Here is a 17,266-nt window from a genome sequence, read left to right on the forward strand (position 1 = left end):
ACCACATGTCCATCAAGCAATGGTCAGCGTTATGTTCTCCAACCCCTGCAAGAAAGGAGATGCTTAATCCTTTTGGTTGGTTCCCTGAGCAGGCTTTCAAACCAATTTGGTAGAATGCCTCACTTCCAAAGAAGCACCTAGATATACCCATCAGATCTTTCATGAACACCCGGAGTCACTGTGCCTCCCAAGTGTCGCACATCGCTTGCTGTGTCTTCACAGTGAAGGTCTGGAGAAAGTTGCAGTGGTCTTTATTTTCTGTGACACAGGACTCTGTGCTCTACAAGCTGTTCCTAGAGAAACACAAGACAAAAGCCAATGCACCTGGAGTAGCATCAACTCAATGAAAGGTGCACATTGGCTGTCAAAACCTGCTGGTTTGCCAGCGTAAAGAGTCATCCTTGACTGAATATTGTAGACTAGAATATCCCAAGGTCCGGGAATACGTGCTAGGGGTGTATTAAAACTTGGGATAGGCACACAGAGGTACAGTAAGGAAACATTGTTGTCTAAAGTTTCTCAGTCAGTGTACCAAAGAACTGGTAAATTATAGAACCCCCCTCGGGCTCTGTGCTTGATTCTGAATTAGATTGAAGCATCAACATGATCAGTGGAGAACAGTTGTATTTAGCCGCATTTTACAGAACGCGCACTTCAAAACATCTTGTGAAATACTTTTTGATATTTTATGAATAAAATATATTTTTACAAACAAAAAATATGCTGTAAACCCCCAGCAACGTGACTAACTCTGAACTATCCATCAAGGCACTGAATTCTAATAAATCTGATGGAGTACACTGTCTGACCTAAGCATTGGAAACAAATAAAAAACGAACAGCCCTTTGACTCCTCGTTGACAGGTTCCATAACTCAGAAACTTGACACGGTAAAATAGTCATAATATCTAATCTAAGGTAACCCATAAACTTCTTGCAAACATCTTACAGTGACGTGGTCCTTTCAAAACCCAAACTATGTTGCTGCACACAAGCATGCATTCTTGACGTCTTTGTCCTACCTTTGTTCTGAATGGTGCTGTTTATCTCAATTTATATGGTTACACAGCATAGAAACAAATGTCTCAGCCCAATTAGTTTATGCTAAACATGTTCCCAAGCTAAACTAATCCCACCTACCTGCATTTGGCCCATATCCCTCTAAACCTTTCCTATTCGTGTACTTATCCAAATGTTTTTTTAAACATTGTAACTACCTGTATCCACCACTTCATTCAGCACATAAACCACCCTCTACGTAAAAGGTTGCCCCCTAATTTTTAAACCTTTCTCTTCTCACCTTAAAATATGCCCTCTTGATTTGAACTCCCCTATCTGAGGGAAAGATAGTTTTGACTTTGCTAGTCATCTTATCTTTGCCTGTCATGATTTTACAGACTTTTATGACATCACCCGTCAACTTCCTGTGATCCAGTGGAAAAAAGTCTCAGCCTATTTTTATAACTCAAACCCTTCATTCCCAGCAATATACTGATAAATCTTTTCTGAGCCCTCAACAGTTTAATAATATTTTTCCTATAACTGGACAACCAGATTGCACACAATACTGCAGAAGAGGCCTTGCCAACATCCTACACAGCCCCAACAGGAACCATAGAGCTACCAATGAGTTCTGAAAAAGAAATTTTATTACCAAAGGTATTCAGTCATACCCGTGTTTTTATAAAGAGAGCATAAATTTTGTCCTCAGTTAATTCGTAAAGGACTGCTGTTGATGTAGGAACAGAATTTGAAATATTCTGACATCCATAAGATGGATTCCACAAGACAGAGCAATTTTTGTTTTTAATTGATTTTTATACTTTACCAGCTTCAAGTTTTCTCCAGTTGATACTCCTGAAGAAGGCATGGGCCTTTATTTCATCACAACATTCATTCTTGAATCCAAGGCGTTTCTCAGGATCTTTCTCCAGCAAAGCCTCACAAAACAACTTGCTTGGTTCACTAAATTTGTTGCAGTAAGTCACTGGGTCATTCAAAATTCGCCGTTTCACCTCTTTGTTCTCAACCTGGTGACAGCACACAAAGGTCAAAACTAATATACAGTACAGTTCATTATGCCTGTCTTGACTCTTCGATAGAGCAACTGACAATTCCCAGCCCTATTCTCCTTAACCATCGCCCTGTAATCTTTTATCCTTCAAATATTTGTCATACACTCTTTTGAAGGCCATAATCTATTCTACTTCCCCAAACCTTTGAGGCAGATCATAACAAAGTGCTGTGTTAAAAGATAAGGTTTCTCGTGTTACCTCATCAATCGTCTCAAAACTGTGTCTTCTGGTTGCTGAACTTGGAAAGATTTAGTGTATTATTTTCTCTATCAAAACCATTCAGGACCTCAAACCTTCCCCTAAAGCCAGGGCATCAGCCCCAGTTTCTTCAGTTCCTCACAATAACTGAAGTGCCCTGGTACTGTTCAGCAAGATTTTAGCATCCTTATTATAAGTAGTGATCAGAATTGAAAACAATATTGCCAATGAGGTTTTAGGAATATCCAGAATTACTCCCATCTCTTTGCATTCTCTTCCTATTTTCTTATCATCTTATGACCATATGGTGAATTTTACTAATATGAGGTTTCTGCTCACCAGCGTTTCTGTGTTATAGGGTTTCTGTGAAATATGTTTCTTTAGTGTTGCAAGTTAACAATCTGAATGAACCTTTCAAGCACAAAGTCATGACAGAGATTGTCTTCAACTGGAAAGCACATCTGTATACTGTGTCTGCTGGCTCACCATGTCATTTACTTGCCAAGAGAGAACTCTTCACTGAGATGATAAGACTCGACTGAACTTATTCCAAATTCAGATGCTTGCCATCATATATTCTGTGGCATAAACATGAAATTAGGGTTCTGATTTTGTTGTTTCTTCAATCAGGCTTTGGCCCCTACCATTTCAATCAAAAGAAATATGCCACCATCAGCAGCAAAGTGATGGAAACGGTTAATCATGGTGCTATCAAGCAATTCTTGCTCAGCAATAACCTGCTTAGTGATGCCCAGTCCAGGTTCCTCGGGGCCATTCAGCTCCTAACCTCAATATAACCTTGGTTCAACCTTGGACCAAAGAGCTGAATTCCAGAGGCGAGGTGTGAGTGTCAGCCCTTGACATCAAGGCTGCATACAACCAAGTGAGGCATCAAGAAGCCCTAGTAATACTTGCATCAATGGAAATCTGGGTAATTTCTCTGCTAGTTGGAGTCAGTCCTGGCACGTGGAGATTTGGTCACAGGTCAAATATCTTGGACTTAAGAGCATCTGTGTAGGACACTGTCCCAAGCCCAGTCATATTCAGCTGTTTCATCAATCAACTTTACTCCATCATAAGGTCAGAAGTGGGGATGTTTGCCGATAACGACACAATTTGTAAGTCTTCAGATGAAGAAGCAATCTGTACCCCTATGCAGCAAGTCCTAAACAATGTCCAGGCATTCACACCACACAAATGCTGGACAATAACCATTACCAACAAGACAGAATCTAACTATCTCTTCTTGACATTCATTAGCTATGGTTACTAAATTCCCACCATCAACATCTTGCGGTTCCACTAACGGAAACTGAATGGGACCGATCTGGACCAGTCACACAAATACAGCGGCCACAAGAGCAGGTTAGAGGCAAAGAATCCTGTGGTGAATAATTCACCTTCTGACTCTATAAAGCCTGTCCACCATCTAAGGCATAAGTCAGGAAAGTCATGGAATATGCCCCACTTTCTGGATAAGTACATCTCCAATAAAACACAAGAAGTTTGACACCGTCCAGAAAAAAAGCAACCTGCTTGATTGGCACCATATCCACAAGCATTCATTCACTCCACCACCAATGCTGAACAACAGCAGTGTATACCATCTGAAGAAATTCACCAAAGATCCTTAAGACAGCACTTTCAAAAACCACTCAAACCAGAAAGACAAGAATAGCAGATACATGCAAATACTACCACCTGCAAGTTCACCCCTCCCCTTCCCTAAGCCACTCGCCATCCTGACACTGGAATAGTATCATCATTCCTTCAGAATCATTGAGTCAAAATCCTGGAACTCCCTTCATAGCTGCATCCTGAATGCAATGGATTAAAGAGGGAGTTCACCATCATCAAGGTAGTTTGAGATGACCAGTAAATGTTTGTCTTGCCAACAATGTCCAAAGACCAAAGAAAATTAAAGCACAGGAACAGGCCCTTTGGCCCTCCAAACCTGTGCCAATCCAAATCCTCTATCTAAACCTGTTGCCTATTTTCCAAGAATCTATAAATCTGCTCCCTGCCCATTCATGTGTCTGGATACATTTTAAATCATGCTATCATGCCCGCATCTATCACCTCCACTGACGTGTTTCAGGCACCCACCACCTTCTGCATAAGGAACTTGCCACGCATATCTTCCTTAAACTTCTCCCCTCTCACCTTGAAATCGTGACCCCTAGTAATTGAGCCCTCCACTCTGGGAAAAAGCTTCTTGCTATCCACCTTGCCTATACCTCTCATGATTTTGTAGACCTCAATCATGTCCACCCTCAACCTTCATCTTTCTAATGTAAATAATCCTAATCTACTCAACCTCTCTTCATAGTTAGTGCCCTCCATACCAGGCAACATGCTGGTGAACCTCCTCTGCACCCTCTCCAAAGCATCCTTGGTAAAATGGTGACCAGAACTGTACACAGTATTCCAAATGTGGTCAAACCAAAGTCTCATACAACTGTAACATGACCTGCCAACTCCTGTACTCAATACCCCATCCGATGAATGAAAGCATGCCATATACCTTCATGACCACTCTATCGACTTATGTTGCCACCTTCAGAGTACAATGGACCTGAACACCCAGATCTCTCTGAACATCAATTTTCCCCAGGGCTTTTCCATTTACCGTATAGTTCGCCCTTGAATTGGATCTTCCAAAACACATCAACTCGCATTTGCCTGGATTGAATTCCATCTGCCATTTCTCTGCACCCTCCAATCTATCTATATTCTGCTGCATTCTCCGACAGTCCTGTTCGCTATCTGCTACTCCACCAATCTTAGTGTCACCTGCAAACTTGCTAATCAGACCATCTATACCTTCCTCCAGGCCATTTATATATATCACAAACAACAGTGGTCCCAACACAGATGTCTGTGAACACCACTGGTGACAGTTCTCCATTTTGAGAAACTCTCTTCCACTACAACTCTGTGTCCTGCTGCCCAGCCAGTTCTCTCTCCATCTAGCTAGTACACCCTGGACCCCATGCAACTTCACTTTCTCCATCAGCCTACCATGGGGAACCTTATCAAACACCTTACTGAATTCCATGTATATAGCATCTACAGCCCTTCCCTCATCTATCAACTTTGTCACTTCCTCAAAGGATCCTTTCAGGTTGGTAAGATATGACCTTCCCTGCACAAAACCATGCTGCCTATCACTAATAAGCTCATTTTCTTCCAAATGTAAATAGGTCCTATCCCTCGGTATCTTCTCCAGCAGCTTCCCCACCACTGATGTCAGGCTCACCAATCTATAATTTCCTGGATTATCCTTGCTACCCTTCTTAAACAAGGGGACAACATTAGTGATTCTCCAGTCCTCCGGGACCTCACCCATGCTCAAGGATGCAGCAAAGATATCTGTTAAGGCCCCAGCTATTTCCTCTCTGGCTTCCCTCAGGAACCTGGGATAGATTCCATCCGGACCTGGGGACTTGTCCATCCTAATACTTTTTAGAATACCCAACATCTCCCCCCTCCTTATGCCGACTTGAACTCAAGTAATCAAACATCTATCCCTAACCTCAACACCTGCCATGTCCCTCTCCTCGGTGAATACTGACGCAAAGTACTCATTAAGAATCTCACTCATTTTGTCTGACTCCTCGCATAACTTCCCTCCTTTGTCCTCGAGTGGGCCAAAGCTTTCTCTAGTTACCCTCTTGTTCCTTATGTATGAATAAAAGGCTTTGGAATTTTCCTTAACCCTGTTTGCTAAAGATACTTCATGGAATCTTTTAGCCCTCTTAATTCCTTGTTTCAGATTGGTCCTACTTTCTTGATATTCTTCCAAAGCTTCGTCTTTTTTCAGTCTCCTAGACCTTATGTCTGCTTCCTTTTTCCTCTTTTCTAGTCTCTCAATTTCACCTGTCATCCATGGTTCCCTAATCTTGCCCTTTTTATCCATCATTTTCACAGGGACATGTCTGTTCTGCACTCTAATCAACCTCTCTTTATAAGCCTCCCACATATCAAATGTGGATTTACCCTCAAACAGCTGCTCCCAATCCACATTTCCCAGCTCTTGCTGAACTTTGCTACAGTTGGGCTTCCCCCCAGTTGAGCACTCTTCCTTTAGGACCACTCTTGTCTATGTCCATGAGTATTCTAAAACCTACTGAATTGTGATCACTATTCACAAAGTAATCCCCTACTGAAACTTCAACCACCTAGCCAGGCTCATTCCCCAACATCAGGTCCAGTATGGCCCCTTCCCGAGTTGGACTATTTACATACTGCTCTAGAAAACCCTCCTGGATGCTCTTTAAAAATTCTGCTCCATCTAAACCCCTAATAGTAAGTGAATCCCAGTCAATGTTGAGAAAATTAAAATCTCCCATCACCACCACCCTGTTGCTCCTACATCCTTCCATAATCTGTCTACATATTTGTACCTCTATTTCATGCTCGCTGTTGGGAGGCCTGTAGTACAGCCCCAACATGGTTCCGCACCCTTCATGTTTCTGAGCTCTGCCCATATTGCCTCACTGCACCAGTTCTCCATAGTGCCCTCCTTCAGACCAGCTGTGATATTCTCTTTGACCAGTAATGTGACTCCTCCACCCTTTTTACCTCCCTCTCTATCCTGTCTGAAGCATATATATCTTGGGATATTTAGTTGCCAGTCCTGCCCTTCCCTTAACCAAGTCTCAGTAATAGCAATAACACTTCCTTAACCAAATGAATAAACTAAATCTTAGGCTGTCCACTTCCAGTATTTTTTGAGTGTGTTTTGCACTGTCAGAGGCACTACTTCTCAGGAGAATGTTACACCAAGACCTCGCATGTAAGAATAAAACATCCTGAATGGCATTGTTGAAAGAGGGAGCATGAGAATTCTCTGAATGTCCTGAGGAATATATATCCCACGCTTACTGACAGATGGGATGTTCCCTCTTATATGCTCTGCTTTCTCTGTAACAAATCACAATTTTGGAATGGAAATCCAAACACGCCTATGATTCACTACTGCTCTATCTCATGGACTTTATTCAAAAAGTCCATGTGGTGAAAAGTTTGAGCTCGAGGTTTCTAGTTTCTTGATGACTGCATTCCTGATGCAACAGATTCACTAAGGAATATCTTAAAATCTCCTTACGTGTTCCCCTCGATACCGGAATGGACCCTTGGCTGCAATCATCTCATACAATGTGACTCCCAGGGTGAAATAGTCGACAGAATAATCATATTCCAAACCTTTAAGCAATTCTGGTGCCATAAAACCTGAAATTCCAACAAATTGCACTGTTACCCATTGCCAATGCTGAAACTCTGAACTAAAGACAGAAAACCCCAGAGACTCGAACAACTCTGCCTATCCCCACCCCTCCACTTCACACCAAACAGTTCAACACCCTCAAGCCCATCCCACTCCTTAATACCCACTTACACTGACACCCATTCTCCCCCACTCGCTCCCATTAGTAGATGTAGATGTACGTGTCTCCATCCCTTCTCTAACTCAGAGCCATCTCCTTGCGCCTTTTGCTGACCCCCTTTCCCCTGCAAACCGTACTCCTCCACAGTCCTTCCCATCCACTTTTCTCCTTCGTGCTCTCCTATTCTCTCCTTCCTCACCTTCTCCTCCTCCTGCCTTTCACCCTCTCTTTCTAGCTCTCTTCCCCCTCCATAACTGTCCCCTCCCTCTTTCTCTCTCCCCTCCCTTCCTTCCACTCTCCGCTCCACTCCCTCCTCCACCCCCAAAGGCTTGTCATCTTTCTGTCTCCTCCTCTTCCTCCTTTTCACCTCCTCTCTATGGGATAGTGTAGGGGGAGGGGCTTAGGTCACAGGTCAGCGCAACGTTGAGGGCTGAAGGGCATGTTCTGCGCTGTATTGTTCTATGTTCTATGTTCTAAGTTCTCTCCCCCTCTCTCTTCCCTCCCTCCTCCTCTCAAGCCTCTCTTCACCTCCCATTCCCACCCTACATCTCTCCTCTTCCCCTTCTCTCTCCACCTCTGTATCTCCTTCTGTCCCCTTCATCATCTCTCTCCTTGTTTGACACCCTCCTCTCTCCTTCCCCCCTTTTCCCTTCTCTTCCATCATCCTCCCTCCTATTTCTATTTCTCTCTTTCTCTCTCTCTCTTTCTCTCTCTGTCTCTTCCTGCTTCCTTTGCCTCTCCCTCCTCACTCTCTCTCCTCCTGCTCTCCCTATCCTTCCACCTCTCCATCCGGTTCCTCTGCTTTCGCTTCACCTCATCTCCCTTCAGAGAGAAATTATAGGATGTACCTGGAGTTCCAGCATAGCCTTTGATCTTAGTTTGATCATCATCCAATTCTACAGCGAGTCCGAGATCAGAGATTCTCACATGACCTGAAACGTGACCGGTTACAAAAGTACTGTCAAAACAAACAGCCAAATTTTCTGCCCGATTATAAGATACATTTCCCTACGTCCTGGGATTGTTAAATTATTACAATAAAAGTTTGGAAAGTTGTTTTTAGGTCTGTTCAGACCGTGCAGATAGCTAGGAGACTGTTAATCTGCTCAATGCAGATTGAACTAAAGTGTCCATTTCTGCCCGGTCTCAGCTCAGTTAGTTCTGAAACACACACCCCTGCCTTTGACACCTCTAGACCTGATGTGCGTACATGTGGTTGCCAAGACATCCAACTGTTCCTTCAACAGCTATTCATTAACAATATATACACAATGATGCTGCAGTAGCCATCTCTGCCTTAAACTCATCCTAAATCCCTGCCTTTGTTCCCTCAAGACTTGATTATTCCAATGTAGCCCTGGCTGGACTCCTCCGTTCTGTCCTGTCTAACTTGAAATCATCTGAAATTCTACTATCCATGATATAACGCAAACCAAATCCTTATCACTGTCATCTCGCATGCTTGCCAACCTGCACTGGCACTCGGTCAAGCAAAGTCTTGATTTTAAAATTCTCATATTTGATTTTGGACCTCTGACTGTCCCTACCTCTGTACCCACCTCAAGCCCCTGAATCTTCCATACCTACTGCAGCTTGTTGCTTCTCCTGCCAGGTGATCTGCTGTCATGGTGTGATCTGTGGCATCCTCACACATTCACTGGAATTCATCTGTAATCCCTCTGCCAACATTGATTACCCAAATACAGCCCCTCTTACTGCAGCCATCCACACCTTCCTGCACCCCCCCCCCCCCCCACAACTCTGCCCTCTTGATAAGGTCTGTTCAAAAGGCTGAAATGCTGACATTTTCTTTATTAAATGTCACTCTTAGCCTCAACAAATTCAAGATCCTCTTCACTTGTCTTACCTTATTTAGGAGCTAATTCCAATTTCTTGTACATCACTAATTTTAATCCCTCTACAATTTGCGGCTGTGTTTTCAGTAGCCTGGGCCCCAAGCTTTGGAAATTGTAGCCCACACCTCTCTGCCTCACTACCTCTCTATACCTTCTTCCTCCTATAAAACTCTCCTTAACCTGCCTCTTTGACCAAGCTCTTAATTATTACCTACCTATCTCTTTATGTGCCTTGGCTGAATTGTTTGACAATGTTCTAATGAAGTGCCCCGTTTGGTGTGGTGGCTTTTACTTGGCTGAAGTGTGGCATCAACATTCTTTTGTCTCCAAAGAGGCTTCAGTGTCCTCAAACCTGATCTGTGTCCTTGGAGGGGCATGGTAGAGATTTGGACATCTGTATTTTGGACATTTGGTGTGTGCTTGAATGATGAGGTCAGAGCTAGGATTGGTGGTAACCGCTGGCATATCTGACAGTCATGATGATCATTGCTTCCTTTGAAATACGACCAGCCTCTCCCTTTGGCCTTTGTCCCTGGCACCTGTTTTCACTCCTTTGTATACTAGGCAGTGGACCTCAGGAAAGATGTGCCCACACTTCCTTCACCATGTTGGTTATTTGTAGGGCTTTGGATACCCAATAAATGGGTTCTACACAACTAAATATCACAAGAGCAGCCTCCCCTTAATAGAGGCCACTGTGGGGATTTACAGACCCTCCCATTCACAGCTGAGCTGATTCTGATGTGTCGGGATCTATTCAAAAAGGTGGTGCTGCTAGGTTGGTCAGTGGTATTGGTGCCCATGGCCAAATTCAACACATTTGCTAGGTTGACTGAGACCCTAAAAGACTTAGGTTGGTGGCAGGCAGGGAAAAAATGATCAGGAACCCGGGCCAGTCCAGTTCGGGGCATGAGGGGCTACACCAACCCTCACCCTTAACCTTAACCCTGAATCCCCACCCTCAGCCACAACCCACAACACCCACTCTCAATATCCGCCCTCAACCACAACCCTCAGCCTCTACCCTCAATCTCCATCTTAAGCCTCCATCCTCAACCCCATCCTCAATCCCAACCCTCAATCCCTAAATTCAATCTGCATTCTCAATACGTACCCTCAACCTCTACCCACAATTACCACGCTCAACCTCCACCCTCAACCCACACCCACGAATCCCATCCTCAACTTAACCCTCAATCTCCATCTCTCAGAGCTATACACCACAGCCTGCAACTTTACATCCAACTACCCACCTTCAAGCCCACCATCCCTTGGCCCTCAGACCCCAGTCCTATTGCCCTCTTATCCCCTCACCCTCAGTCGCCAATCTGCTCTCCCTGCAAAACCCTCACGTTCCAATCAGCTCACTTTCCAATCCCCTCACCCTTAGTATCCAATCACATCATCTTTCAAACCTCTCCCCTCACTCTTAGTCCCCAGTCAGCTCACCCTCTGATCCCCTTACCCTCCAACCCTCACCTTCAGTCACTGATCCTTCACCCTGCAACCCAATGCAAAGCTGGAGTCAAGAAAAGTAAAAAGGATGTAAGTGTTGTCCGCAGCCTTGCTGAGGAAACTGGAATCAGGGGACACAGTTTCAAATTAAGATGGAGATGAAAGGCAACATACACTCTCAGAAGGTCATTAACTTTGGAATACTCATCCCTGGAGAACTGTGGGAGGCTGGTCATTGACTATATCCAGAATTGAGTTACACAAGATTTGACTGCTAAGTGAGTCAAGAGTTATGGTGGAGCAGAAGGAGGGTAGTGACAGGTAGGTGATCTTGAGGCCACAGTTGGATCAGCCCTGATTTTATCGAATAGTGGACCAGGCTTGATGGGCAGAATGGACTATACCTTCTCCTCATTCTTGTTATGTTTTGTGGTAATTGTAACTGTGCTGAGCTGAATCGCTCCTCCACAGTAACACTCAGTGCATGTGGACTCAAACTTCAAGCACACTGTCCAGTTATTTCAAATGTGACGTGGCAGGGCACAATCAGAAAACTAGAGCAGCTACACATCCCTGAGAGACTCCTTCTGATTCAAAGAGAACAACGCACCCCCCGCCACCCCACCACTCTCCAAACCTTAGGATCCCCCCTCACTCACTCCCATAGCTCACCCTCATTGTCGAGCAGCACATTCTCTGGTTTCAGGTCCCGGTAGATGATCCTGGACTGGTGAAGATGTTCCATGCCACACACAATCTGAGCTGTGTAGAAACAGGCTCTTTCCTCACTAAAACCTGGATTGTTCTCATCAACATTGTAAATGTGATATCTGGAGAGAGAGGGAATGATATGAGTCTCACCATGAAGTTTAATTTGACTGAGCAATCTTCAAATACAGTGAGATGTGGGTGTCACTGACTGGGCACAAATTTATTACCCATCAATAATTTCCCTTTGGAAGCTGGTGGTGAGCTGCCTTCTTGAATCATTGCAGTCCATGTGCTGTAGGTCGACCCATTATGCCCTTAGGGAGGGAGTTCTAGAGTTTTGACCCACTGACAGTGAAGTCATGGCAATATATTTCCAAGTCAGAATGGTGAGTGACCTGGAAGGTAACTTGCACAGGGTGCTGTCCCCATGTATCAGCTGCCCTTGTCCCTCTGGATGGAAGTGGTTGTGGGTTTGGAAAGTGCTGTTAGAGGAACCTAAAATATGACCGTCACAAGTTATACATTGTAATGAAGGAACTGAACAAATCCTTTAAAATGAAAAAATACTATATTGGGTTAATTTTTGGAGCAACAAACATGCAATAATGGGAAGTTATCTCAATATTACATACAGCACGCTGAGTACTGCGCATAATTCTAGACTGGTATTATTATGAAATGGATATTACAGTAAACGTGGGAAAACTTTACAGAGGCCAAATCAGAACCGAGATATTATCCTTATCTGAAATATTTAATGGTTTGACAATCTTTCTCATTGACCATTGGACTAGTAAAATAAATACTGTGGTCAGAAACTGCGAATCCTGTAGTGTGTATCTCCACAAAGCCTGTCCGCCATCTACACAGACAAGTCAGGAGTGAGATGGAATACTCCCCACTTGCCTGGATGAGTGCAGCTCCAACAACACTCTAAAAGCTTGACACCATCCAGGACAAAGCAGCCCGCTCGATTGGCACCACATCCACAAACATTCACTCCCTCCACCACCGATGCTCAGTAGCAGCAGTGTGTACTACCTATAAGATGCTCTGCAAAATTTCACCAAAGATCGTGAGAGAGCATCTTTCAAAGGTGCTGGGTGAATACAATTTATTTCCTGTTTACTTTTTTGAACACCTGCTTTGCATTAGATTGAAGGGTCAATGGATCAGGGACTGATGGTGAGGGATTGGAGGGAGAGGTGTTTGGAGTATAAGGGGATTGGGGATGGAGTGCGAGGAATTGGAGGGAGAGGGGTTTGGAGTGTGAGGGGATTGGGGACTGAGTGCGAGGGGATTGGAGGGAGAGGGGTTTGGAGTGTGAGGGGATTGGGGACTGAGTGTGAGGGAATGGAGGGAGAGGGGTTTGGAGTGTGAGGGGATTGGGGACTGAGTGTGAGGGATTGGTGGCTGAGGGGTGTGGAGTGTGAGGGGATTGGGGACTGAGTGTGAGAAAAGGAGGGAGAGGGCTTTGGAGTGTGAGGGGATTGGAGAGAGACGGGTTTGGAGTGTGAAGGGATTGGGGACTGAGTGTGAGGGATTGGAGGGAGAGGGGTTTGGAGTGTGAGGGGATTGTGGACTGAGTGTGAGGAATTGGAGGGAGATGGGTTTGGAGTGTGAGGAGATTGGGGACTGAGTATGAGGAATTGGAGGGAGAGGTGTTTGGAGCGTGAGGGGATTGGGGACTGAGTGTGAGAAAAGGAGGGAGAGGGGTTTGGAGTGTGAGGGGATTGGAGAGAGACGGGTTTGGAGTGTGTGTGGATTGGGGACTGAGTGTGAGGGATTGGAGGGAGAGGGCTTTGGAGTGTGAGGGGATTGGAGAGAGACGGGTTTGGAGTGTGAAGGGATTGGGGACTGAGTGTGAGGGATCGGAGGGAGAGGGGTGTGGAGTGTGAGGGGATTGGGGACTGAATGTGAGGGATTGGAGAGAGAGGGGTTTGGAGTGTGAAAGGATTGGGGACTGAGTGTGAGAGATTGTAGTGAGAGGGGTTTGGAGTGTGAGGGGATTGGCGACTGAGTGTGAGGGATTGGAGGTAGAGGGGTTTGCAGTGTGAGAGGATTGGGGACTGAATGTGAGAGAGTGTAGTGAGAGGGGTTTGGAGTGTGGGGTTTTGGGGACTGAGTGTGAGGGATTGGTGGCTGAGAGGTGTGGAGTGTGAGGGGATTGGGGACTGAGTGTGAGGGAATGGAGGGAGAGGTGTTTGGAGTGTGTGTGGATTGGGGACTGAGTGTGAGGGATTGGAGAGAGAGGGGTTTGGAGTGTGAGAGGATTGGGGACTGAATGTGAGAGATTGTAGTGAGAGGGGTTTGGAGTGTGGGGTTTTGGGGACTGAGTGTGAGGGATTAGTGGCTGAGAGGTGTGGAGTGTGAGGGGATAGGGGACTGAGTGTGAGGGAATGGAGGGAGAGGGGTTTGGATGTGAGGGGATTGGGGACTGAGTGTGAGGGATTAGAGGGAGAGGTGTTTGGAGTGTGAGGGGATTGGGGACTGAGTGTGAGGGATTGGAGGGAGAGTGCTTTGGAGTGTGAGGGGATTGGAGAGAGAGGGGTTTGGAGTGTGAGGGGATTGGGGACTGAGTGTGAGGGATTGGAGGGAGTGGGGTTTGGAGTGTGAGGGGATTGGAGAGAGAGGGGTTTGGAGTGTGAGGGGATTGGGGACTGAGTGTGAGGGATTGGAGGGAGAGGGGTTTGGAGTGTGTGTTGATTGGGGACTGAGTGTGAGGGATTGGAGTGAGAGGGGTTTGGAGTGTGGGGGGATTGGGGACTGAGTGTGAGGGATTGGAGGGAGAGGTGTTTGGAGTGTGAGGGGATTGGGGACTGAATGTGAGGGATTGGAGGGAATGGGGTTTGGAGTGTGAGGGGATTGGAGAGAGAGGGGTTTGGAGTGTGAGGGGATTGGGGACTGAGTGTGAGGGATTGGAGGGAGAGGGGTTTGGAGTGTGTGTGGATTGGGGACTGAGTGTGAGGGATTGGAGGGAGACGGCTTTGGAGTGTGAGTGGATTGGGGACTGAGTGTGAGGGATTGGAGGGAGTGGGGTGTGGAGTGTGAGCGGATTGGGGATGAGTGTGAGGGATTGGAGGGAGAGGGGTTTGGAGTGTGTGTGGATTGGGGACTGAGTGTGAGGGATTGTATGGAGAGGGGTTTGGAGTGTGAGGGGATTGGGGACTGAGTGTGAGGGATTGTAGTGAGAGGGGTTTGGAGTGTGTGTGGATTGGGGACTGAGTGTGAGGGATTGGAGGGAGAGGGGTTTGGAGTGTGAGTGGATTGGGGACTGAGTGTGAGGGATTGGAGGGAGTGGGGTTTGGAGTGTGAGCGGATTGGGGACTGAGTGTGAGGGAATGGAGGGAGAGGGGTTTGGAGTGTGAGGGGATTGGGGACTGAGTGTGAGGGATTGGAGTGAGAGGGGTTTGGAGTGTGAGGGGATTGGGGACTGAGTGTGAGGGAATGGAGAGAGAGGGGTTTGGAGTGTGTGTGGATTGGGGACTGAGTGTGAGGGAATGGAGGGAGAGGGGTTTGGAGTGTGAGGGGATTGGGGACTGAGTGTGAGGGATTGGAGGGAGAGGGGTTTGGAGTGTGAGGGGATTGTGGACTGAGTGTGAGGGAATGGAGGGAGAGGGGTTTGGAGTGTGAGGGGATTGGGGACTGAGTGTGAGGGAATGGAGGGAGAGGGGTTTGGAGTGTGAGGGGATTGGGGACTGAGTGTGAGGGATTGGAGTGAGAGGGGTTTGGAGTGTGAGGGGATTGGAGGTCGACACCTTCTGAAGGGCAACGACAGAGGGCAGTAATTGCTGGTCCAGACAATGATGCTCACATTTTCTGCCAGAAATTATTTTTTAAATCCTGCCAAGTTGTTGGATTTTTATTATTCCACCTGTCAACATGTACCTCCTTACCTCTTTTTATGAGGAAATTACCCTCTACCTGAAGTATTTTTAGATCTTGTATTTTGTCAGTGTCTTCCTTCAGTGTCAAAAACAAAGTTGCTGGAAAAGCTCAGCAGGTCTGGCAGCATCTGTGGAGGAGAAAACTGAGTTAACGTTTCGGGTCCAGTGGCCCTTCCTCAGAACTGAAGGCGGCTGGGAAAACATCAGTTTATATGCAGAAAATAGGGAGGTGGGTCGGGTAGGGAGTAAATGATAGGATAGAGCCCAAAGTGAGAGAAAGATAGTTGGACAAAGGATCAGGCTGGGAGCATGAATAGTTGTTCACGGGGACTGTTAGTCACTAACAACAGGGGGTGTGTAGTGGCAGGCTATGTGGTAACAAAGCCTGGTGTTTGGGTTCGGGGGTGGGACATGGGAGAGTTTAGGCCCTAAAATTATCAAATTCAATATTGAGTCCGGAGGGCTGTAGGGTCCCCAAGCGGAAAATGAGGTGTTGTTCTTCCAGCTTGCGCTGGGTTTCACTGGAACACTGCAGCATGTCAAAGACAGAGATGTTGTCCAGGGAGCAGGGTGGTGCATTGAAGTGGCAGGAAACAGGTAGTTCAGGGTCTTTTTTTGTGAGCAGAACATAGATGTTCCACGAAGCAGTCACCAAGTCTACGCTTCATTTCCCGACTGAAGAGGGGATCACATTGTGAGCAGCAAATGCAGTCGATTAGATTCAGGGAAGTGCAGGTGAAGTGTTGCTTCACCTGGAAGGTATGTTTGGGCCTTTGGATACTGGGGTGGGAGAAGGTAAATGCGCAGGTGTTGCATCTTCGCTGGTTACAGGGGAAGGTGCCGTAGGGCTGTGGGGAGGTGTTGGGTGTGAAGGAAACTTGGACCAGGGTGTCCCAGAGGGAACAGTCCCTGTGGAAGGCGGACAAGGGAGGGGAGGGGAATATGTGTGTGGTGGTGGCACCTCGCTGGAGGTGGCGGAAATGGCATCCCTCCCTCCGGCCTTTTACCTGCACTCGATCTTCCATTGAGAACTGTCAACGTCGCCTTAATTTCTGTGCCCCTCTCAACAAATCCAGCCAATCTCCCTCCGAACTGACTGCACTCCATGCACTCAGATCTAATCCTGACTTTGTCATCAAGCATGCTGATAAGGGTGGTGCTATTGTAATCTGGCGTACTGACCTCTACATTGCAGAGGCTGAACGCCAGCTCTCAGATACCTCCTCCTACCTTCCCCTGGACCATGACTCCACCATGGCACATCAGGCCATGGTATCCACTATGGTTACAGATCCCATTTCCCCCTACCCGCTTCCAAGCTAATAGCTCCCCAACTCCACACAGCTTGTTTCCAACTCCTGCCAAAAATCCACACACAGGACTGTCCAGGTAGACCCCTTGTTTCAGCCTCCTCTTGCCCCACAGAACTCATCTCTTCCCAACTTGACTCAGTCTTCACCCTCCTGGTCCAATCCCTACCCACGTACATCTATGATTCATCTGATACCTTACACTGGTTTCAAAACTTCCAGTTTACCGGCTCCAGCCACCTCCTCAACCCCTTTACACATCCACTCCCTACCAGGAGCGTCTTAGGGCTCTCTGCTTCTTCCTGGAACAAAGACCCGAATCATCCCCACCCACCACCACCCTCCTGCGCTTGGCTGAGCTTGTCCTCACCCTCAACAACTTCTC

The 17,266-nt window shown here is 46.4% G+C and overlaps 1 protein-coding gene across 1 annotated transcript in view; it reads right to left on the bottom strand.

Moving 5' to 3' along the window:
• grk1a (G protein-coupled receptor kinase 1 a) overlaps positions 1 to 17,266 on the bottom strand; it is a 51,825-nt gene that overhangs the window by 6,109 nt on the left and 28,450 nt on the right. The window contains exons 3-6 of the mRNA XM_048540187.2: positions 11,646 to 11,803; positions 8,511 to 8,594; positions 7,383 to 7,507; positions 1,828 to 2,029 (exon numbers count right to left, since the gene is read on the bottom strand). Coding sequence (XP_048396144.1) covers positions 1,828 to 2,029; positions 7,383 to 7,507; positions 8,511 to 8,594; positions 11,646 to 11,803 — 569 coding nt within the window. The remainder of the gene's footprint in view (positions 1 to 1,827; positions 2,030 to 7,382; positions 7,508 to 8,510; positions 8,595 to 11,645; positions 11,804 to 17,266) is intronic.

Source organism: Stegostoma tigrinum, chromosome 12 (genome assembly GCF_030684315.1).
Source record: "Stegostoma tigrinum isolate sSteTig4 chromosome 12, sSteTig4.hap1, whole genome shotgun sequence".
Taxonomy (NCBI): Eukaryota; Metazoa; Chordata; class Chondrichthyes; order Orectolobiformes; family Stegostomatidae; genus Stegostoma; species Stegostoma tigrinum.